Source organism: Calidris pugnax, unplaced genomic scaffold (assembly GCF_001431845.1).
Source record: "Calidris pugnax isolate Ruff unplaced genomic scaffold, ASM143184v1 scaffold262, whole genome shotgun sequence".
Classification (NCBI taxonomy): Eukaryota; Metazoa; Chordata; class Aves; order Charadriiformes; family Scolopacidae; genus Calidris; species Calidris pugnax.
This window is the reverse complement of record NW_015091043.1, coordinates 1,253,670-1,278,556: the sequence shown is the minus strand read 5'-3', so window position 1 is coordinate 1,278,556 and position 24,887 is coordinate 1,253,670. Positions and strand designations below refer to the sequence as shown.

The following is a 24,887-nucleotide window of genomic DNA, read 5'->3' as shown; positions in this document are numbered from 1 at the left end:
GATCTACAGTTCATCACTCTCTTGACAGCAATATCCTGCTTATCAACAAAGCTACATTTTCTAATAATTAGTTATTAGATAAATCATGTCTAGTTACTGTTTCTCTATAAATGGTGTTGGGGCCGAATAGAGGACTTTTAGCAGCAATAGCAGATTCCCTTCTTTGCTTCAATTACATGTTACATTTCATTTTTCTAGTTAATATCAACTTTACTACAACACAGTGACCTCTGTTAATTGCCATAGGTATAAAATGCCACTATCTGGAACCAATCAGTCTGATGCCTGATGTGCATCCTACCTTTCTAATAGAATTTTGTCTCAGATCTGGTGTTAAAACACAACCTAAAGAGAATGTAATAAACCTGAACGTCTGGTAACAGACGCAAGTAATCAATCATGTTTTCCTACATCGAGTAGTCATGACTCCTATGTTTCTGAATAATTTAAAATTTTTTCTCCATGTGTTCAGTCCTTTATTTTGCATTCTAGGCTTGAAATGTGAAACAGAAGTTGATGAGTGTAAGTCATCTCCTTGTCACAACAAAGGGATGTGTAAAGATGGCATTGGGACCTTTGTTTGCCATTGTCAACCAGGCTATTCAGGTAATTTGTTTCACTTCATAGCTCTTCTTCAGACAGGCATTGTTCCTCTGCCAAGTAGATAACACAAAACACAAGGGCTATATAATTCCACATCTGTGGAATTGCAACAGGAAGGCAGCCTGATCTACAGGTTAGAGTAAGGTTCTACTGTACATGAACAGGTTTTGAAAGAAAAGGATGAGCATTCAAGGACAGTCTGTCTGTGTGTGCGTGTGCATGTATGCTTCTGTTTTGTGACATTTCTGGTCTGAAAAAAACAAAAGGAATGAAGTTTAGGGGATTAATAAATTATTACAGGGAAAACGTTTGTGAGACTGAATATAGCATAACTAGACAAAGCATTTATGCAGTTGCTTTACTCCAGCCCTATGTGTAAGAGAGTGGGCTTTTTCTTTTTTTCTCAGTCTTTTTCATGTTGAAGGTATTGAAATCTGTGGGGAAACTGACATGCTTGAGTACTTTGCCAAAATAGCACCTAATTTCTAAATATTGAAATAAGCTACTGAGGAGGGAATTTTGTATGACTGAAAAAAAAGGCCTGGTGTTTTCCTCCAGAAGTCATGTCCCTCGTTTTTCATATTTATGGCTATAAATTTATCAACAGCAACACTTGCTGGCTATTTTTTAAACTTTATGAAGACAAACCATAGACTTCACATCTTTCACATCCTGGCATCTAAATAATGCAGATGATCTCTATAGATGTTTGCAGTAGTGCAGTCAAACATGGAATTTTATCACCTGATCTTAGTAGCCTTTTGTTATGAAGGCAGTGTGGTGCTGTTCTGTCTTCCCCCTTCAGCCACTGCAGCATGCACACCTTGACTATATCTTGATCATGCTTTATAACCCTTGCTGTTTGAAGGTCTCTTGTGTGAGGAAGATATAAATGAATGTAGCTCCAGTCCATGTTTGAATGGAGCCCACTGTGTTGATGGCAAGAACGGTTACCGCTGCACTTGTGCAAAAGGATTCACAGGTATACCTTTTTCTGTTTAAATCAGCCTCACTCTTCCTGACCAAAAAAGATGTTTTCCTACCCTGCCCACTATATTTCAATCTCATTTCTATGTATTACTTATATTACACGTTGACATGGATGTACTAGATACCCTAGGTCCATGTAATCTCTTGGAGTCCCTGTAGTGTAAGAGTGGCTTCAGAAGGATTTAGGGAGTAATTGATGTTCTATTCCTGATTTTGCCATGAACTCACTATGTGGCATTGAGGAAGGAATAAGGACATTCACATGGGTGCTAACTGTTATTTTTAATTTTGTTTGAAAAAGAAAAGAAAAATATTATAACAGTAGCCAAGATGATGTGTATTAAAACTATTTTCCATCCCCATATTTAGCTCTCTACTGCGTTCATAGATTTCTGTAACAACTAGACATATCTGTTGATTATGATGTTGCCAAAGAGCTTCAGTATAAAATCACATGCAGTTTCTTCATTCTTCAGTGTTGGTGACATAGAGCCAGTCGTGTTTCTGGCTTTCATGTTTCTCCTTAGAGTTAAGGTTCCAGATAAATATCTTTTGTTGCATTTTTTCATTAGTTGCTCAGAATAGTATCTTGGGTGATTTCCTGATTTAGCCCACTTTACTCACATAATGGGCAATATCCATATAAATTCCCCACAGTTTCTGAGTGTTAATTTCTGCAACTGCAAAGATGGTTCCTGAACTCTTCTATGACCACAGCCTCAGTTAGTGTAGTAAATCCCAAATGGAGTAAATCCTGCCTGGCCACCCCAGTGTTTCCCATTTCTTGGAAGATTGGCAACAGTCCTTATTAAACAGAGATGGGTTACTAATCTTCTTTCTTGGGTTAATTCAAAGTGGAGCTGTGACTTTGTTCTTTTCTTCTCAGGTGCTCACTGTGAAACGGAGGTCAATGAATGCCTTTCAAACCCGTGTCTTAATAGGGCTTTTTGTGAAGATCGAGTGGGCGGTTTCTCCTGCAAGTGCCTCCCAGGTTTTACTGGTGTCTTGTGTGAAAGAAACATCGATGAGTGTCTCAGCAGACCCTGTAGGAATGGAGCTACGTGCAGAGATGGTATCAACAGCTTCAGGTGAAAAACAGATGATTACATCTAATACAATGTGGAAAGTCAGATATGTAGTGCTTCAGCCCTCTTAGATTTCAGCAAGGCATTTGGCAGCCTGATCCAATATAAATTGTCCCCTTATGCACACTAAAGGAGATTTGAAAAGACAAGAAAATAAATCCTAGTGTCCTCACTCTTAAAGAATTCCAAAGTAGATAGCAAAGAAAATATGCAGAGTTTGAGTTGTAAGCAAGGTAGGACTGCATTGTTTTTAATACTGATCTTAACAAAAGAAATGTGCTTTCCCAAGCTTCAAGGGCTTATCTTGCTTTCCACCAGAAGAATAGGTGATGACCAGTTACATACATGATAATATTACATTTATATAGGCTGGAAGACACAGATAGCTGTACATATTAAGAATATCGAGATTAAAATACAAATCTTCCAAATACTTATTTTTATGCCTTAGGTTATCTGAACTCAGGTCAAAAGTTAAAAATACCAATAGCAGTGTCATATCCTAGATCACTGTAGAGAGATGGACCAGCATTACTCTCTGGGTTTAGTAATTCTTTCCCTCCTCAAAGCCCTGGAAATTTTGCTGCCTTTCAAATGCCTCAGTTCTCCAAGTACCAGAGGTTTTGGTGCCTTTCAACTTCCTTGGTTTTTTGTCTGTGTAAGCATGCCTGCCTGAGAAGTCAAGAACCTCTCATCTATAATTCTGTTGACTCTGGACAGCACACATTCACTCACAGGAATGCAATGATTCCTTCTCCCAATTTCATATGAAGAATGATATAAACACTGTGTTTAAATATTGTGTTGTCGCTATCAATAAGAAATACTATGCAGCCAATAGAATTCAAGGATACTTAGAGGAATAACCAAACTAAAACTCCATTGATTCTGTAGTATCTCTTCTGTTGATTTTTTTTTTTCCCCAGTATATGCCATTCCTACTGGCAGACCTGGTGTCATGGCCAGGATTCTCTGTCATGACAGCAGCCGCCTTTGATGTGTGCTTCTCTGTTCCTCCACAGGTGCCTGTGTGTGACAGGGTACACAGGACCAAACTGTGAAGTGAACATCAATGAGTGTGACTCCAGTCCCTGCTTAAACCAAGCCACCTGTGTGGATGCCTTGAACTCGTACGTTTGTAAATGTCCCCCTGGCTTTACAGGCAGCAGGTGTGAAACAGGTACACAGGACCAAGTGTCAGAAAAAGGTGGCTTGACTGAGTCTCTGGGCAAGATTTGCACTGGGTGGGCTGATTTCACACAGCTTCCCCAGAAAGCAGCCAGGGTGGTGGGACTCGGAGAGGCTGAGTGGAGCCTATGTGACTGCAGTGTTAATAAGTGTAATTGCAGACAAGTAAAAGCATGTGTGCTATGTCATATTTGTATTCATTTCTCTTTGCTAAGGCACAGTTCTATCTTTTTAATACCTAGTCAGTCTATCGAGTTTAATTTGTATTTGCTTTGTGAGTTAATTAGCTCTTTCTCTTTCATATATTTCATGTAGGGCTTTGCATCACAGAGGTAGAGATTAGTATGTGGTTGTCTCAGCTTTAGAAATCCTAAAGGCATCAAGTTCCCTATGGGCAAAAGGGCATGAAGGTCTGCATGTTCAGGCAAGATGGGTCACACATCATGCAACCTCTTGGATGATGCTGGAGTTGGGCCACACAGCCACAAGGCTCAAATCTATTTATCTTTTAGCCACTCCATGAAAATTATGAAGTGTTATACAAATAATTGGTGAATCTTTAAACAGAAGCTGAAGAACCTGTGTCGGTTTTGCAGAGACAGTAGAGGGCATACAGGTCATTTAGACCTGCCATCCTGTGTTGGAATTTAATAACACCCAGCTTTCAGGAGACCTCCACTACCAAGTGGATACATGTAGTATGCTTGCAAAGCCTGTCACTCTGCATCGAAGAGCAGCACAGAAATGCTGTTGCATATGAGTGAAGTGTATTTCAGTAAGTCCGGAACAGAAAAAAAAAAAAGTCACTCTCTCTTTTTTTTTTTTTTTTTTTTTTTATTTTTTTTTTTCCTGAAGTGCATCTCTTTCTCACAGTGCAATATCACTTCAGGGAGAAAAAGGATGATTTTAAACTTCATCCCATGTCAAGGTCATTGGCTACAGCAATTAAAAAAAAGCCTCCAGGGTCTTGTTGAGTGTTTTTTAGTTAAAACGGGAAAAAAAAAAAAAAAAACTCCCCCTCTTTTTTTTTTTTTTTTTTTTTTTAAATCTTGACTTTTGTGAATAAAATGGAAGCAGCTGATCACAGCTCTTTGGGATGTTGGATGGCAGATGGATATGTCATTTCATTGACAGGGCACTGAAAAGGTTCATGTTCATTGTTTGTTAGATAATCAGTTTATTTTCGAGTCATTTTTCTTCAAACCCTGTGTGTTTTCTAGCCTTGGAAAGCTCTGTATGCTGGCTGATGTTAGACTGCTATACATTCTTTCTACCTCTGATCAGTTTAAAGGAAATAATTTCTGTAGATAAGTTGCATTCCATTTTACTGCATTTGCTTAGATTGTACTTGATTGTCTTTCTGGGTTTTCAGGAATGTAGCTCTGAAATCCTTTGTCTTTGTTGCAGAACAGTCCTCTGGTTTCAATCTTGATTTTGAAGTCTCTGGTATCTATGGATATGTCATGCTTGATGGTATCTTCCCATCTCTTGGTGACATCACCTGTACATTTTGGATGAAATCCACTGACACCACAAACTATGGGACTCCCATTTCTTATGCAGTGGAGAATGGAAGTGATAATGCGTTTCTTCTGACTGATTACAACGGGTAAGTCACAGTTCTACCTTTCTGTAGCTTACAGATGTCTTGAATTGATAAAGAAAGCATAGACCAGAAGTCCAAGTACCAGTTTTATCTGCTTTGGGGTAGAAAAATCTGCATCCAAACTCCATAGCTGGAGTTGCCTCTTTGTTTTGGTCTTCTGCTTGCTTTGTGTCCTTCACTTTCTGCCAAGTAGAAGAGTAATGGCAAGAAAGCAGTGAAGTTTAGAAAGCAGAGTATTTTTGTCTGGACTACATTTACATCGTATTTAAATGATGCATTCAGACAATGATTGGATAAAATGGAGCTCAGCACTCAGAATACTTTTAATATGACTCCAAAAGCAGGGATAGATCCAAGGGGCAAGTTTAAGAATCCACTATGTAGCCATGATCTGAGTCTTCATGTTTTGGTACAAAAGCACATCACGTATTTCATCACGTTTGGATGTCATAACCAGGACTTCCAAGTTGTCTGAGAGAGAGATACCTTGTATGACGATCTTTCAAGAGAGATTTCTTGTATGATGTAGACACAGTTACCTCCTTTGGCAAATAACATGTCTTTGAGAAATGTGGGACAGGCCATGCTTTTGAAGTTGCTGCGTGCAAATGAGTCTGCCTTCATCTTCCTTCCGTGCAGCTGGGTTCTTTATGTAAATGGGAAAGAGAGGATCACAGACTGTCCTTCAGTGAACGATGGTAACTGGCATCACATTGCGGTCACGTGGACATGCACAGATGGGGCATGGAAAGTGTACATCGATGGAAAACTGTCTGATGGAGGCAGCGGGCTCTCTGTTGGCTCAAAAATCCCTGGTATGCTTTATTTATATTACACCAGATCTCTTGCCTTCATTCTGTTTTTATTGCAGAATTTGCTGTGCCTGCAAGGAAATGTTTATTTTGGTGGGTTTAGCATGTTTTCACATTTTCAGCATTTATGCAGGGCTCATGTTTGCTATTCTTGTTCATGGGGACAGTTCCCTCACTTAGCCTCACTGAAGACAAAGTGCATATTTCTAAGATAAATCAGTAGGTAACTTGTTTTGGGGGTGATGGAGTTTAGTCCAAAGAGGAGCCTGTGCTGAGCTGATTTTGGAATGGGGAATAGGTTTTTCATACAATAAACATAAGTTCAAATGGCATTTCCCTTACAAATATGTACTCAGTTGATTGAATTAGCCTTCTCCTGTTACTTTCAGACATTTTCTTGAAGTTATATTTGCACTTTTTCCTAAAAAGGTGGGTTTTGCTATTTCATTGTTTCTTGTAATCAGCGGGTGCTGTTTTGATAGTGTTTTCATACTACTACTGTCTGAATTTACACAGCTTCAAAGACTACCCATATTAAGAAAAAAATAAATAGTGAAGCATTTTAGTCTGTGTTCCGTATGCTTGCCCCTCTATTTCCCAGTTACATTGGAATTATCTCCATAGACAAGATCTAAGGAAGTGTGCAGTCTCCATTACTTTTGCCTTTGCCCGTACACCTTGTGACATACAAAATTCATGTCCACATCATCTGTGTTATTGTTGAGGAGAGGAAATTTAACTTGCATGGCCTGTCAGATGGTTGACCGACCACCCATGTGCTGCTGAGGGTTTTGAATCAAGATTTGTTCTATCTGACCTTCTAAGCTTTTGCTTAAAGCAAGAAGTGCAAGATAGCACTGTAAAATATGCCCCACCTGCTGAAAACTGCATTTTGCACTGCTCTGCAATATGCTTCAGATACTGAGCTAGAAGTGGCCTCTTGGAGCCAATACCGTTCCTGAAGCAGCCGTATAAAGTTTCAACTCTCATTAGCATGAGTTTAGCGTTAATGCGCATTTGAGAGTCACTTCCAAATTGTTGTGCTTACTTACCTCAGTCTAGCATAACACTTCCCAGAGGTTTGCTGAGAGAATTTGTTGAAGGTGGCTGATCTCCTGCACTACAAAATCTTACTAACATAATGTAGCGAAAAGTTTTGTTTTGCTTAGGTTTTAATCTTCCTTTGGGGATCCCTGTCACAAGGCTCTGCCTCTTATGCCTGTTCTGATTCTCTCTGAGTGTAGGAGGTGGTGCGCTCGTACTGGGTCAAGAGCAAGATCAGAAAGGAGAAGGATTCAACCCAGCTGAATCTTTTGTGGGCTCCATCAGCCAGCTCAACATTTGGGACCATGTCCTGTCTCCGCAGCAGGTAAGTCCTTACGGCAGAGTTTGATCACAGGGCTCTGAGTGTAGGATGAACATTTGAAAAGGTGCTCCAGCCTAGCATACTGGATAGACTTCTGTTCCCACGGAAGTCACTGGGGACCAGATGAAGCTCTGGCTTAGGGTAATAAGCTTAGGATAGTAAGTAGAGTAGCTTTAAGCAAAACTAGGTGTGGTAAAATCAACACTGAAATCACCTTCTGTTTTGACTGAGCCTTTTTGTATTATGTAGCTTTGAAAGAGAAAAGAAGGCATACGCATAATCTAGCAGTCCTGTTAGAAGAGGGAAAAAACCCAATGAAATGAGCTCAGGGCTTGTTTTACAGTTTATGGTTCCTTCATCCTGCTGTGTGAAAGCACTGGTAAAACTTCAGAGGGGCTGCATCAGAATTTCTGTTGGTGCATTAGACACTGTGAAAAATTTGAGCTATTTAGTTATGTCTATTTGGGACCCCCCCACTTCAGTTTGCGAATACTGTTTCTGTCTTCCACCATGCACTGCTGTGAAAAGCCTGACTATATTCTTGATTATCTCCCTATAGCTACCAGGGGCTGCTGTTAGGTGTCCCTAAAGCTGTTTCCTAATCCAGGCTGAACCAGTCATGGTCCCATTGCCTCTTCTCACAGGGCAAATGCTCCAGCCCATCACCTTTTTGATGTCCTCACCTGAACTTGCTCCAGCTGCTCAATGTCTTACTTATACTGAGGAGCCCAAAATGGAATGCAATACTCCAGATATGGTCTAATAAGCTCTGAGAAGAGGGAATAATCCCTTCCTTGGTTTTCTGGTTGTGAACCAATTAACACAGCCAAGGATGCTGTTGGTCCTCATTATTGCCAGCTGACCGATACTCAGCTCAGTGCCTGCCAGAGCCCCCAGGTGCTTTCCCACAGAGATGTTCCCTTTGCAGGCTTTCCCCAGCCTGTACCATTCAGAGGTTTTTCCTTCCACATTAGCCCATTCCTCCAGCCTGTCAAAGTCCCTGGGGATGTAGCTCTGCCCTTGAGCATACTGACTGGGCCTCCCGGTTTGATGTTATCTGCAAACCTGATGACAGTGTGCTCCATCACCACTTCCTGGACATTAGTATTTCAATTGTGAAGATCTAAAATGATGAAATTGTTGGTAACACTTGAACAGCAAGGGATAATGTTAGAGGAACAGTCTTTGGATTAAAAGGTTTTGCTCTTCTGCTGGTGGTTTTTTAAAGTTTTACCACTATTTAGTGGTTTGTCACTGTTTGTTGTCCATGATCCAAATAAGAAATAATGAAATTAACAGAAAACAGAAGTAAGGCAGAATCTTTGTCTCCAGCATCCACATCTCCTCTGCTTATTTCTCCTTTTCTTTGCTACTTTGGCTTTCTGCATGGTTTGAACTGCCCAGCAATCTGTTACTCTTCTTGGCTTTTGGGATAACCAGTTGCTGCATTGCCAAGTCAAATCTTCAGGTGTTTGTTCACTATCAGTTTTGAAGCTGATAAGTAACCTGTGATTTTACAGGACGCACTGGTGAAGAGGCTAAGTGCAGTTTTCTGAGTCTTTCTCAGTAGTTGCTGGTCTTTAATGATGGGTTTGATTAAATTCCCATTTGCTTCAAATGCAGTGCAGTTAGCACGAGAAAGAAAATCCTGCCCTTCATTTTTGGCATCCATATTAGTCATCTGAAAAGACAGATGTGAGACCAGACAGGGAGCTGAGCCAAGTAAGCTTCCTATAAAATTTTTACCTCATTCATTTCAGAGCCTGGGATAGTAAATCACTGTCGTTAATCTGTTACTATCAGTTGTGTTGTGGCCAGCTGGAACTATTCAGTAAGTCTTACCTTCCTATTCTCAGCCATAAAGGAAAGTAGGGCAGAGTCCACTCTTAAAGATTTTTCTTTGTGTGCTTTAATTGCTTACCCACTTACACGTTAGTTTTGTAGAAGCAAACGAGCAGTCTGGTTCTTTTGTTGCTGAGCAGACAGTAGTAGAAATATGAGTTGTCTATATGGGCCTGTGAGGTCCTATCCAGCTTTCCATTCTCTGTCATATGGCGTGGAAGGGCCGATTCCCAAACCTGCCTTTCCCACACTGGAAATTTTTGCCTGCAGCTTTTTTGCAGCCCTTGGCCTAAGCAATTTCCATCAGCGCATACTGTTAAAGTGAGATTTTTGAAATGGCCTCAGAATAAACAGAGCAGGTTGCTCTCTTTCCTAGCTAAGCTGACTCTAGAAGAGTCTGATCTGCCTCACTGGAGTTCAGGGTAGGGAGAATGTGAGAATAATTCAGCCTGAGGTTCACGGCACACCTTCCTTTCTCACAAAGACAGTATAGTACAATATTTCTGGTAGCTGATTTCATCCACTGGAGACTTGTCAGAAGCTGGTCACCCTTCTGCGAAAGGCAGTTTCCCAATGGTTGGGCATGAACTGGGCACACCTATGCTTTCTAACGAGCTAGCTGTGCCCTGAAGCCATGCTGCATGTATTGTATGGGTAAGCTGCTTGTGCTGAGAGGTACACAGCCCACTGACCTGCTCATCTTCGCTCTTCTTAATTCATTTTTTTGCGGTGCTGAAGGAAATATTCCTTTCTCTCCGCCAAGGAATAACTGGAATTACCCTCTGGCACAGAAAAGTCAAAGAGTAGGAGGTAGTCTCAGTAGCCTAATTACTAATGTGTTCTCTTAATTGAATAACCACCTATTCTCCATAGACTGCTTCCCTCTCTGATACCTTCAAAGAAGAGGAAATCCTTAATTACTCCTTTACTGCGCGTTTATCCTTCTCAGGGCACATATGTTTTTTTCAGCAGTTCAGTGGCTGAGATATGATTGCATCTGCCTGACGGTGAGAAATGTAAGGGGGAGTACTGTGCCAATAATAGATCTTATTCCCAGCCACCCTCTGGGACTGTGTTTCCTTTCTGTTCCTGGAGTTATAGTGAACTAAGGCAATGCAGAGTGAATCCAAGCCCGGGTTTTTTATCTGCAGTTTTAAAACATTTTGATGTAGTAGAAATCTCCCTGAGCATCCAATGGAATTAGATGGTCTTCTTTTTTATAAATTTGGGGGTCAGGACATCTGAGCTCCTTCCAAGGGACCATTATGGAATATTTACCCATCAAGGGTCTGTCTGCATGTTCTTACTGTTCATATAATTTACACTGGTTTGTGAATATCGTAGAAGTTCTGTGCTATCTGGGATTGTATTCCCCAAGATCCTTCTATTCATGGCCAGATAGAAATACAATAATATTACTATGGGGTCACAGGGTCAGAGTGAAGAAGTAGAAATATTTGTACCTTATTGAACTATTTTTTTTTACATAAAAATACAGTACTGAAACAGCTTAAGGAGTCCCATTGGCATCTCAGTTTCTTGTAGTAAGAATGCAAAAAAAGCAGTGCCATTAAAGGAGTTGTGTTTTAAATGGTAAACTTTTCCATCAAAGGTACTTGACTAGATCTGCTCTCAAGATATTAATCTGCTGATAATCTAACAGTGTGTTCCTTTCATTCTCCTATCTTTAGTTCGCCTATATAACTCCTGTTTCAGTACATGGTTAGTTATGGCCCTGTCCTGCTTTGGTTGAAGTCGATGCCAATACCAATAGCCAGTGTTAATACTGGGATGGGTGGGCCTTGCCTGCAGTGTTTTGAAAAGCCGCACAATAGGCTAGTCCATTGAATTCACAAAACTCTTGTCCTGGAAACAACAAACCTGTTTCTTAAACGTGGTGCAGTGCTAGCAGAGTTTGAGGAATGCAGATCTTCAAAGTTAAGTTTCTTCTGGCTCCTATTTGACATTTTTCTGCAAATACATCAAGTTTTCTCTTCAGGTTGCGCTGTCATATCTGCCTTTTTCTGTGACATAAATACATGTTTCTTTCACACTAACAAATGCAATTGTGTTTCAAGAATTATATTTAATATTTTGTTTGTATGACAAATACTGCTTCAGGTATTTCCTCAGTACCTGCCTGTCCACAGCTAGCTGCCTTATAAGTGCAGAATAGCAAGTCGTTCAGCCAGAAGCCTCTTGTGCTAAAAAGGATGAACATCGCTTATTCAGTGACTTGTTCTAGTGTTGCATGCAGACATGGAAAGAATATTTTTTACATTCTTTTCCTACGCAGTCTTCCAACAGCACCTAATCAACTGTTTTAAATCCATAGGTAAAATCTCTGGCTACATCCTGTCCAGAAGAACTCCAAAAAGGAAATGTACTAGCCTGGCCAGATTTCCTGCCAGGAGTTGTTGGAAGAGTGAAGATAGATTACAAGAGTATATTTTGTGCTGGTTAGAACTTTATTTCCTAGAACCCCTTTTTTCTGAACAATATTATAAGACTCTCTTATGAGGTCAAATATGCTAGCTTGCAGCCTTTGCCCTACTAACCTTGAATAAATTATTTTGATAATTTGACAGTTAGAACATTCAGTCCTTCATTCCTCAAATTCCAGGGTTTTGTAACAAAAGTTCATTGGAATCTCTGACAGAGATTTATTGCTTCCTGAATTGAGATGGGGAAAGAGTGAAGATGGTGTTGGGTCATAAAGAAGTTTTTCTTGTCTTTTATTCTAAAAATAATTGTATGGTATTAAAATACCTACTGCCTTCTCACATCTTTTCCTACAATTTCCTTTTCTGATGTTAGATGTCAATGGTTCTTAAAAACCTTTGAACTTGAGCAGGATGTAGCATGTCTAACACTTCCCAAAGCTTTCTCCTGGATAAATTGTTACAGGATCAAACTATTAGATAACAAATTTATTTGTTTCCACACGTAGCTGTATCTCTTACCGTATGCATATATTTTGTCCACAGACTGTCCATCTTTGCAAGGATCCGTACCACATCTGCGGGCCTCTTCTGCTGATTTAAAGCCAGGGTCAAAAGTGAGCCTTTCCTGTGACCCAGGCTTCCAGATAGTGGGAAACTCTGTTCAACACTGCCTTAACCTGGGACAGTGGACACGACCTTTTCCCCGCTGTGAAAGTGAGTTGTCTCAGTGGGCCAACAGGATTAGGAAACCCCAGCTTTTATTTGGACCCTATCACTATCCATGGCTTGTTTATCCCTGCAGCTACGATGCAATTGAATCCATCCATATTATAGCACATACATATATGCTTAAAACCAAACTTCTGTTCTAGTGAGCAGGAACTACACCACAGTTGGATTCTGCTGCCTTTTTCAGTCAGTTTCTAATATCTAAGGCATTAGACTCATTAGAAATGAGCCTATTTGGATCAGCAAACTGATGCTTCAGACTTTCCTCCCTAGTGGCACTAGGAGGATGCACAGGAAATGCTAGAATATCTCTGTGATTTTTAAGTGTCACTGAGAGCACCTGGTATGAAGCAAAAGCCTTGGCATTAGTATGTTATCATTTCTTTAAAGGCAGCAGATATTTCTATCAGGACTTAGAAGTGCTCCAAGACTTACAGAATTTCATCTGAGAAACAGGGCTAAATATATATTCAGGTTGCCAGAGTTCTTTGATTCCTGCTTTCCTGCCCCTGCCTTCTCCTTTCCTTTGATTCTCCTCTGCTGTGACTGCACATGTGACTGCAATTGCATGTGTTAGAGCTGAGTATATTTTTCATTTCAGCAGAATAGTAAATTAACTCCAGAAGTAGGTATTGCACAATCCCAAAATTGATCAGCAGGATTGGGGGAAATAATCGAATTTGTTAAGAATACCTTAAAAATAGTTTAATCTAGATTTGATGTGATTTTCAGTGTCTTCCTCTTTATTCAGTTGTTCATAGCATGAATCCAGGATCTGTCTCCTCTTCTGCCTAAAGAATAGCATGCTTGTGGGGACTTACCCAAAAGTAAGCTCTGCTGGGCAGAGCAGGAGTTCACTGGCAGAGACAGCTTTTCTCTTTCTTGGTGTGTTATCACTGACTAGCCACCAGAATCCTGTTAGTGTTGTCACCTGAATTCTCTGTTGGGCAGGGCAGTTTTACCTGTTGAGCAGAGAGCTCAGACAGACCAGGGTTGACCTGCCACAAACACACTGAAAAAATGAAGGCCAGGCTCTCCCACTGGTCTGTCTCAGCCTGTTCCACAAGTACCTGATGCATGAAAGTGAGCTGAAGATAGGTGTTTCCTGCATAAAGAATGACAGGGTTTAGAGTGAAAGGTGTGGTGCAGAAAAGGGTTTTCTACTGACTGAATCAGGCTCATTGTAATCACTGCCTTCACCCACCAAGATTCTTTTCCTCTTTGAGCTGCCAAAGAACCCCAGAACCACAGGTGCCCATCCCCTGAAAGCCTGTCTTTGTTACAAGCTCTTCAGTTCTATCCTTCTATAGCCAGTACTTGGCTTCCATTGCTACAAGCTCTAAACACTTCACAGTGCCTTACTGTGTGATCCTTGCACATGGCTGGGGAGCAAGGATTTGCTGCAGTCCGTGTAGTTAGAAAGATGAGCTGCGTAGCTGTTGGAATAAATTCATGTCATCTTGATTGAAATGAAGATGAACAGAAGCAGCTCTGCTGGAATAAGTGGTAACCTCTGGCAGGAAAGTACAGTAATGCCTTCTGCTGGTACAGGTGGGGTCAGAAGGGGTTATTTGCTATAGTCAAAGTCAAAGTGATGCTCACGGTTGTGTATGAGGTCAGTTTCAACCTCTCCATCATTCATGCACTCCCTGGTCTCAGACCAGTACTGTAGCCTCTTGGCAGTAAACTATTGGCTAGTTTTGCAGTGTTCAAAAACAGTAACATTGAGCTTGGTTTTCAAAGAAGGGAAATAAGAGAAACCTCTGTGGAGGCAAACTTAGTTTTCTTTTTCATTGATTATCAGGGGAAGTGTCCTGTGACTGAAGAGCATCTGCTCAGATCTTAGTCACAGATATCTCCTCCAGAGCTATAAGAATAGCAGGAGCTAGAGAGTCCTGCTCAGTCTCTGGTGGACAAGTGCCCACAAAACAAGACTCTCCGCCAGAACTGGAATCACTTATCAGAAAATGTCTGGGCCCTCTTGTGGATGGGATTCCACAGTTGCAGAGAACAAATCTCCAGGGGTCACCCTCATGTGGAATTACTCTGAAGTTGATCTGTGTCTGCTCTGCTAATGTCTGTGCTCTCTTTTCACTCATGTTGCAGGAATCAGCTGTGGAGTGCCTCCACCTTTAGAAAATGGATTTTATTCAGCTGAGGACTTCTTTGCTGGCAGTACTGTTACCTATCACTGCAACAGCGGCTACTACTTGTTGGGCGACTCCAGGATGCTGTGCCAGGACAACGGGAGCTGGAACAGCATTTCACCATCTTGCCTTGGTGAGACGTGCCCTGCATGTGGCTGCATGGGCTGGCCATTTTGCACTTATCCTTGGGTTTGGATGGGATTTCATTCTGAAATTATGAAGGCTGACCAGAGTCTCAGAAATCACACCCAAGATATTCACATTTCTGAAATACTGTGCTCAGCATTATGTGAAGCCAAAACTACATTCTGACACCTTTCTCCATCAGTCCTCTGGGCCCCACACCCTATAAGCCTTTATTGCACTCACAGCCTCTCTCCTTCCAGGTTCACTTAGCCCTGGAGTCCTTGCATTCTCTGCTTCTAAACTGTATATTTCCTTGTGCTTCAGCACACTGTCAGTGTCTCATACTCTCTAACCCCGGACTCTTTTAGATGTTCCATGCCTGGAGGTTGTAATATTTAGTGTCACATTTACTTATTTGAAGATAGTTAATGCTGCACATGATTTCTAATTTAGCAGAGTGATACTAAATATACTGCATAATACAACACAAATGAAAGTACTCTTAGCAAAATATAGCAATTGCAATACACAGTTCAATCACAATACCACGGTGTTTCCCTTTACCAGTCACTGTAATATGCTCACTGTCATGACACTGGGTGACCCTAGTAGCCAGGAATGACTGCATGGGTTGAAGCCAGCTCAAGTCCATTGCTAGTTGTCTGGTTTTTATACTCTATATTGGCCTAAGCCACGTTATTCACTTCTCCTCCATGCTGGTCTGGCTAACTCAGCGAGACATTCACACTCCTTTAATGAACTCGGGAAGAGACATTTACACCATCAACTGATCCACTCAACTGTTGATCACTGTTAACCTAGAACAAAGGCCACCTTCCCATTCCCTTGTGTTGTGTCAGCTTCTTTTTAACAGCAGGGGTCAGTTACCCCGCATTATTCCCTGAGCTTCATGGGCAACCTGGCAAGATCTGTGTTTGATTTGACTTTTTATTTTATGTAGGTGTAGCATGAGGGTGGTGAGCCACAGGAACAGGTTGCCCATGGAAGTTGTAGATGCCCCATCCCTGGAAGTGTTCAAGACCAGGCTGGATGGGGCCTTGAGCAACCTGGTCTGGTGGGAGGTGTCCCTGCCCATGGCAGGGGGGTTGGAACTCCATGATCTTTGAGGTCCCTTCCAACCCTAACCATTCTATGATTCTATGATTCTATGTATCTTTTTTTAGTCTAGATGAGTAAAAGCAAAGCCAACAGGCTTTTAGTTCTGACAAAATTCACTGTGGAGTAGGATCCATCTGGTTTCATAGCATCCTGTCTACCAGTGCTCCTTCAGAACCTCCAACAGGCCATCCATTCTGTTGTTCCTCTCTTTGCTTTTCTCCTTAGCACTTTATACCAAGGCCTAAAGATGAACAGGCTCAGGGCAGATGCTCCAAGGCTGTCCAAATAGCTTGATATCTGTGCAGTAGGCAGCATGATGTTGAGAAGGAAGAGCCCTGTGCCCCACCTTCCAGCTTGCCTTGTCTCTCATAAAGCAGAGTAGACTAAGGAGAAAATGTAAACCAGCATGGCTTTGGCACCCTAACCCACCCTTTACCTTTCTGATTCATGCTCAGGCAGGTGCTAACAAAGCCTGGTACACCTGTGCCCTGGGGCATTCCTTTTGCTGTTAGGGATCTGATTCATAGTGTCCTTCCCTCTTCCTTGCCTTGCAAGACATTACAGGAGGAGCTTTCATTCCAGTTCTGCTGTGGTAGCACTTTGCATTCCCCTGATGCTTGTGCAATTGGCAACTGTTTTGATTTTAATGTGCACTTTCCATCCTGCATGCCAGAAAGAAACTCCCTTTTCTTTTCAGAACATTTTTTTAGGTTCTTTTCATGCTGGCCAGACTCCTTCAGCAGTGAAGAACGAACACACCAATTCAGTACATTTTTTTGCTTTTTTAACCAAGTTGCCTTTTCTTTTGCCTAGAGATGGGCAAAGAACTCCAGCTGTGTGTCTGCATGGTATACCTAGTTCATCAGCTGTCCTGTAGGAGGGCTCTTAAATGAGGAATTGTTCTGTCTATTCCTAATAGTCTGGTTTATATGAGGAATAATCCCTGATACTTTGAAATTGAGCCTTTGCAGTTTGTGACTCATTGTTTACATACCAGGAACACTTCCATACAGTCAGGATATGAAAGCTGAAAGGAAGTATTCTGGGGCAAGGGAATTTGTTTTGCTGTACAGTACCAAGACACATGGAGTATAAATCATCAGTTAGCATTTCTAGGCACTCCTATCATAAATGGTTAATTATAATAACTAATATATTTTGAACTCATTTCAACTTCTTTGGCAACTGCAGGCTTTCGTCATTTCTAGTCGAATGAGGAGGATGAGGGGCTCTAATCATATTTTATGTTTCCCCGCTTGGCTAAGTTTTCCTTTCTTACAGGTGGGAAGTTTGAAATATAGCAGATTTCCCAAGCAACTGTTTAATGTAAGGTCCTCCCTTGTAGTGTCTGTCCAAACTAGTAGTAACAGCACATGAGTTACGGTTCTGCTCTTTTACTACTTGGAAACGAGATACTTTTTGTGGAAGTATTGACTGAAGGTTAATGGGCTTTGTCCCTGATTTTCACATATTTCACAATATTGTATAGTAAATGATATAGAAAGCATAAATATTAAATATTAATTATTTTTACTAGTGTGTCAAAAATGTGATTGAAGTAAGAGTGATTTTTAATTATACTAATTAAAGTGATTCCTCTTGGCAGTTAGTGAGACAGAAATTTAAAGCAGATGCTTATTACAGATAACACCCTAGAGACATCTTTCTTTTGTTTCTTTTTTTGTAGATGTTGATGAATGTGCTGTTGGATCAGACTGCGATGAGCATGCGTCTTGTCTCAACACCAATGGATCCTACATTTGCACTTGCATCCCTCCTTACATTGGAGATGGTAAAAAATGTGCAGGTATGGGAAAGAAAAACATCAGGCAGGCATTCCCAAGGTTCTGTATATGCCAGTAGGCTGCCTCCTGCTGTGGAAGACAGTTACATGACAGGCATGCTCTCATCTCCAGGCCTGAATGAAGCTGTGATGAAGTGTCTCCTATTGTTTCTTGAGAACTCACCTCTCCCTATGGAGACAGCTGTCCTTGGGCTTCTGCTCCGAGACATACAGACATGCAAATTCCTCTTGCACATAGATGAAATGTGCTGAAGACCTGAGAAGGTCTTCAATATGTGACTTCTCACAGCAGAGCTGTGCAGTGAAGAAATACTTAATTGGAAGCATCTGCGTAGGGCTTGAGCTGCCTGTGGAAACACTAAGCATGTTAACTTTGTGTGAAGATGACAAGACAGTGGTATAGGTTGGGATAAAAGGTACTTGAGCTGATTTCATGTTCAGGGCTGGATGTGCTGGAGTGGACTTTCCGTCACGGAGGGAAAAATGACTGCGGGGTGTGTTTGCCTCTAACAATGAATGCACACTCAGTTACAGAGGCTCTTCCATACCAAGATTAGCTCACTTAAACAAGTTTTCAGTGCCTGAACATGCAGAACAGAGAAAAGATGTTAAGGCTATAATCTACTTATGAGTGTTTTCCATGTGTTCTGCCTTCCTACTTTCAAAAATTCTCAAGGATATGTCCTGCAGCTTGTTTATAAAACTTGGTACTTAGTTCAGTTATTTATAATTTCTCTCTTCCTCCTCAGAACCCGTGAAGTGCCGCAATCCAGGAAATCCAGAGCACGGCCGTTTATATGGGGACACTTACAGCGTTGGCAGTGAAGTAAAGTTTTCCTGTGAAGAAGGCTTTCAGCTGATGGGAGCAACTAAACTTACGTGCATGGAGTCTGGAGAATGGAGCCATCCAATACCCTACTGTGAAGGTGTGGTTCCTGGGGAGATGATTGCATATTGTAATGTTTGTTGTTGGAGAGATGGAAGAGGGAAAGTAGTAGTGTGGAGCCATTAGAGACCATGGCAGCTAGTGAAACCCTGTCCTAGAAGACCCGGATCTCAGTGTTGAAGTCTCTGTTGTCCTGGGAGATGTAAGCACCAGTTGAATCTTTTCCAACAGTTGTCACATTCATAGTGTTACTCTCTTAAGCAGATTCCCCAAAGTGTCAAAGGCAAAGATTCATCTCATTTTAATGCAAACATTACAAGTGTCTTTCTTCTCCACCCAACCTCCTGTTTTCAATGAGCTTGTGGGAAGTGTATTAAAGATCATTAACTGTGTTTCTAGTGGATAAAAAGCAACCAGAGAGGACAGGCTAGTGCATGTACATATACATGGTATAATATTTTCTTTTTAAGAAAACCAGAACTAACGAGGTGAAGCAACAGAGTAAAATGAAGGGGTAACAAAGACAACGTCAAAAAAACAAATACTTTGTCTACAGGGAAGGGTGGATATGGAGTCCTCTTGACAGTCAATTGTGTGGTTTGTAGAACAGTTCCAACTGCCTATTTACAGATAGTCAAATTTCTCAGAAAGGTGAAGTCAGATAAGGGCCCTAGATGTCAAGTTATAGCTTAGTCAAGAACCCAGTGTTACCTAGGGCTTTGCCTCTTCAGACCTATTTAGAGAAAACAGAGAAAATCCTGATTTTCTGTTCTTTTTCATTTGCATTGTTATCAACCTCTCTTGTCATCCTGTCTTTTTAAAGCTATATCCTGTGGCAGTCCAGTTATTCCAGAGAACAGTGCCATTTTGGGGTCAAACTTTACGTACCAGAATAAGGTGGTGTACAGGTAGGAATTCAGTACGCTTGAAGTGCTACATTAATAATTGGTTGAGAATCTGGCAACGAATGAGAGTATGGCTGAACGGAGAGAGTGGTTGAAAAGAAGGAGAGGAGAAGATGGGATTAAAGTAATGGAAAGACGTGATTATAGCTGTGGCTATTCATTAGCAGAGCAGAATGTTCACTCAGTACTGCCTCTCCATGCCCTGCGGAGAAAGAAGGTGTATGCAGGTGTGGGTGAAGAGAGGGAAGTGATGGCAGATGACGTGCATAAGAGGCTCTGTGTTTGAAAACACTTCTTTTCTTCTGACTCAGATGCAACGATGGATACAACTTAGTGGGTGAAAAGGAAATTCTGTGTCTGGCTAGCGGCGTTTGGAGTCATCCTCCCCCCTCCTGTGAACTAGTGACTTGTCCCAGCCCGCAGGATATCAGCAATGGAAAATACACACTCACTGGCACAACCTACCTTTCCTCTGTATCATACAGCTGTGACAATGGATACAGGTACGTGCCATTCCTGAGCCAAATGCAGGCAGCAGGCTTGCTGAAAAGACTAACTTACATCTGAAAGAGACAAAGCTGGGATCATTGCTTAGAAAGATAAAATAGATCATAGAATCATAGAATCATTCAGGTTGGAAGACGCCCTTAGGATCATCGAGTCCAGCCATCTACCCTACTCTGCAAAGTCCTCCCCTACACCATATCCCTCAGTACCCCATCTAAACGTCCCTTAAACACAGCCAGGGATGGTGACTCAACCACCTCCCTGGGCAGCCTATTACAATGCCCTATCACTCTTTCGGTGAAAAATTCCTTCCTAATGTTCAGTCTAAACCTGCCCTGTTGGAGCTTGAAGCCATTCCCTCTTGTTCTGTTGTTAATTACCTGTGAGAAGAGACCAGCACCAATCAGTATTTAGCAAATACTAAAGCAGAATTTTAAAGGATGTCTTTATATCTTGACGGTAATTTCTGTATTTCATCCTAGATTGGAGCAGTTCAAGAAGGTCATTCAGGATTTCCTATGTATATGTTTAATGCTTTCATTTTGCCATCAAGCTCAAAGACATATTTTGAATATTCAGAAAAACAGTTGTTACTATTTTTGAAAGTTCTCATTTGTCTTTAAAGATTATCATACACCTACATCTTTAGTGCATACCCAATATTTTTACTATTGTTTTACAATGCCATTGGTGAAAGAACCTTCTGGAAATTACTCATTTACTTCTTAAACTCTTTGTAGTAGTTATTTATTCTAGGCACTTATTCTGTTTTACATTTGTAAGCAACTATATTGGAAATATAGTATGCTGCAATTTAAAATAAATACAGTAATGCTGTGTCCAACGATGTGGCTTTTAGTGCAAGTTTCTGCTTCTCCTGATATCTGCTTGTACCTCTGGCAAATTTATTGTGACATAAGCAGTCTCATATGGACCTGTTTAGGTCTGAATTCTTTCTGTATTTTCCTGCTACAGGCATTCCCTTTGTCCAGGTGCAGGCAGGTAGGTGAGATATGTTCAGCTGGTGAAAATTTTAATCACATTAGTACAAATGGATACCTCAGCTGCAGTCCAGTGCAGTGTTAAGTCATGGATCCACAGTGTGAGCTTATCTGTACCCCACTAAACCAGACAGTGTTTTTACCAATGTCAGGGCATCTCAGGGTGGTGTTGAATACCTCTGCTTAGACAGATGATTCACACATTTTGTGTCAATGCACTGCTGTTTCCTCATCTAAGGAAACCAAATGATACCACCAACTTCAAATGTATGTGGCCATTCACTCAAGAAAAATTCTTTACCTCTTGAAGGACCTGAATGCTTTTTTGTACACAAACCTGAACTGGGGAATTTCCTTCAGGTTTCTGAGTACAGGTAGCATTTAAGTCCTTGAGTGTCTTGGGTCTCAGACTGAGGCCTGGTTGCAAGTCTCAGGATTGGCGTGGTGTTAATGGCATACAAGTAAATTTTAAAGCTTAAATAAGTATGTTAAGCATGCCGTGGCTCTCTCTTGTGGTTCAAAGATGGGGAAAGCTACAGCAGAAGTCATGTGTGTGTCTGCACAGTGCATTGAGGCCCAACATGAATGCCACCAGCTCTCTCTCCAGAATAATCTGAAGACAAGCTTTTTTGACAGCATCAGAGTGCTTTTTCATGAATGGAGAGTGAGATTCTGGCCTCTACTGAAGTCATTGAGAGACTCCCCTTGGTTTCACTGGGGCAAAGAAGTCAGTGAGAAGCAAAGCACCCCTTTCCTTTTCTGTTCCTCAACTGGACTGAAATGGCAGCCTTAATAATGGTCTTTGTGTCTCAGCCTTCAGGGACCTTCTGTACTTGTCTGTGCATCTTCGGGGAACTGGAACAGCACACCTCCAGCATGCAACATCGTCTCTTGTGGATCCCCTCCTGCCATCAAAGATGCGGTCATCAGTGGAGATAACTTCACTTTTGGAAACACGGTCTCTTACACGTGTAGGGAAGGGTACGTAGATTAGCATTACTGGACTAATAGTCAGGATGAGTAAATCTGGTGCAGTGCTTCGCAGGTCCTTTATAGCTGCACACTAATTCATTTTTACTGCTTCTGCCTTAATTCTGGAAATTAAATGTGATGGTGTAATTTTTGTGGGCTGTGAAGTTAGTGCAACACACATAGGCATTTCTTAAAATAGTTTCACAGCACCTGAGTGCACTCTGGAAGAGGAGAATGGAGAGGAGTCACAGGGAGTCACAGGGACTAATTCAATGGGAAGCCCTCTCCCTTGGAGTTACTACAAAACCAGTACTTCTGTGGTAAGCTCAAGGCCCTGGTCATAAAGAAGTCCATACATCTCTTCAGGCTATAAGCAAGCTGTGTGTTGTGTTTTGAGAATTGTCTATTCTGGTGTTCTAAATTCTGCTTCCTTAAAACTCTTGACTCCTTATTTATTGAGGTGCATTATTTTATTTCCATCTACTAGTGTAGTGACCTTTTCAGACCAAGTTTCATCAAAGATGGGGCTCCATTTGGTGGTGTCAGGAATGAATGTAATGCTGGACTCTGATCCTGCAAGAACCTTTGCACACACCTATCTTCACAGCCTGTGTTCCGTACAAAAGGCAGAGCAGGTATGCAGAGCTTTTGCTAGGTCAGGCCCTAAGTTACTGGAGGATTTTGTGCTCCTTCTTGATGGAAAAAGTAAGATTGATAAACCAGCATTTTTCTTATAAACTGACTTCGCAGCATCATTTGAAACATAGTTGAAGTAATGCATCCTTGTTCTGTTTTCTGTCTTAACTGTAGTATGATTTAAGAAGCTGCTTCTTTTTCCTGTTCAAGCATTTTGAATGGGATAGGATAGCAGCATTTAAAGAATATCACAGCTGTCTGTGACAATGAATAGAGTGGATCATATTAAACACTGAAACATAATAGGCTCCGTTTCTGGAGTCCAGTAATGAGGCTTTGAAAACAAATCCTGCAAATGTGATTTTTACAAACATGGTATTTACAAACTTTGCCATCAAAATCTGAACAATCAATTTCCAGCATGCAGCTAGAAAGAGTCACTGGGAACTTTGCAGTAGTTATTGTTTCTTTGCTTTCTGTGAGAGCACACCACAGAGATTTCAGAACTGAGGAAGAAGGTAGTCATAGGTACTGCGACCATCCTGCTGCATGTTTAAGCAGCAGGGCTTTAAGTGGGGTGATGAGCAGCATGGAGTAATGCCAGTCACTGCATCCTGGAGACAGAACAGAGAAATAAAACTACACTACCAGTAATCGTGTGGTAGAATTTTATTGTAAAAGATTATAATTTTTTTTCTGCTCATCATTATTTTTTTTATTGGCTTTCATAACAATTTTTACAGTATTTTTTTAGGAAGAATTTGTTACAAAATTGCCATGTGCATTACTGGCAAGAACGTCTTAGGGTAACTCACTAAGGAGTTTCTCATTGCTTGCAAGCATGAAAATAGATTGATAGGGCTGAGACAGGGACCCAAAAGGCATTTATGGGCTTTTCATCTCTTTCTTCTCAGTTCAGTTCCACTAAAGGAGAATTTCGGGATGGGAGGATTTCGGGATTGTATGGACTGTTGCAGCACAATACTAGGTTGGTTGTAGTAGTTTCAACCAAAAAGGAAGTTCAGGAATGGTCGTCAGATGGACAGGTGAGAGAGAAGCAATATACATAGGGTGTACTAGGGTATCCTTCATTGTGATACCTCACTTGTGGACATGTAGGCTTTAAGATTTTCCTTTTGAAGTTGATCATAGCTTTTGTAAAGGATCCTATTCCTCCGGGGGGCTAGCAAGCAAGCTTGTACCGCAGGGGTTTCAGGAAACTGTAGGTAGCTTTTGACAATGCTTGTCTTTTTGACTTCTTATGTGGTTTCCTTACCCACAGTTACACATTAGTTGGCCCTGCCTCCATAGAGTGCTTAGCCAGCGGCGAGTGGAGTGTGAGCCACCAGCAGTGCCTGGCAGTATCCTGTGATGAACCACCCCATGTGGAAAACGCATCACCAGAGAGTGGCCACCGCCTCTTTGGTGACGTAGCTTATTACTTCTGCTCTGATGGCTACAGCCTGGCTGATAACTCCCAGCTGCTTTGTAATGCAGAAGGGAAGTGGGTGCCTCCTGAGGGCAGGGAGATGCCCCACTGCATCGCTGATTTCTGTGAAAAGCCATCCACTGTCTCATACAGCATCCTGGAGTCCGTTAGTAAAGCCAGGTTTGCAGCTGGCTCCATCGTGAGCTTCAAGTGCATGGAAGGTTTTGTTCTGAACACGTCAGCCAAGATCGAGTGCCTTCGAGGGGGACAGTGGAACCCTTCTCCTTTGAGCATCCAGTGCATCCCTGTTCGCTGCGGAGAGCCTCCCCGCATTAGCAATGGCTATGCCAGTGGGACCAACTACAGCTTCGGAGCAGTGGTGGCTTACAGCTGCCACAAGGGGTTCTACATCAAGGGAGAGAAGAAGAGGACCTGTGAGGCCACTGGCAACTGGAGTGGCAGTTTGCCCACATGCCACCCAGTGTCCTGTGGAGAACCACCGCAGCTTCAGAACGGCTTTATTAAGGTACAGAATGAGTTTTCTTATCTGCCTCATACCATCACGAATTGAGTATGTCTTCACAATTGCTGCTGTTGGGGTTTTCTTTCTTCTGTTTTGCTCTCCTGGTAAAATTGAGGAAGCTCATGACTGGATGGAATAACCAAAGGGAGAAATGGATGGATTTGCAT

The 24,887-nt window shown here is 41.6% G+C and overlaps 1 protein-coding gene across 1 annotated transcript in view; it reads left to right on the top strand.

The window, feature by feature from the left end:
* Positions 1-24,887, top strand: part of SVEP1 (sushi, von Willebrand factor type A, EGF and pentraxin domain containing 1) — a 131,896-nt gene that overhangs the window by 76,002 nt on the left and 31,007 nt on the right. The window contains exons 22-37 of the mRNA XM_014956427.1: positions 493-606; positions 1,472-1,585; positions 2,480-2,681; positions 3,701-3,858; positions 5,274-5,475; positions 6,112-6,287; positions 7,529-7,653; positions 11,828-11,951; positions 12,480-12,650; positions 14,772-14,945; positions 17,745-17,864; positions 18,611-18,787; positions 19,571-19,655; positions 19,964-20,155; positions 21,974-22,141; positions 24,051-24,723. Of these exons, the coding sequence (XP_014811913.1) occupies positions 493-606; positions 1,472-1,585; positions 2,480-2,681; positions 3,701-3,858; positions 5,274-5,475; positions 6,112-6,287; positions 7,529-7,653; positions 11,828-11,951; positions 12,480-12,650; positions 14,772-14,945; positions 17,745-17,864; positions 18,611-18,787; positions 19,571-19,655; positions 19,964-20,155; positions 21,974-22,141; positions 24,051-24,723 (2,975 nt within the window). The remainder of the gene's footprint in view (positions 1-492; positions 607-1,471; positions 1,586-2,479; positions 2,682-3,700; positions 3,859-5,273; positions 5,476-6,111; positions 6,288-7,528; positions 7,654-11,827; positions 11,952-12,479; positions 12,651-14,771; positions 14,946-17,744; positions 17,865-18,610; positions 18,788-19,570; positions 19,656-19,963; positions 20,156-21,973; positions 22,142-24,050; positions 24,724-24,887) is intronic.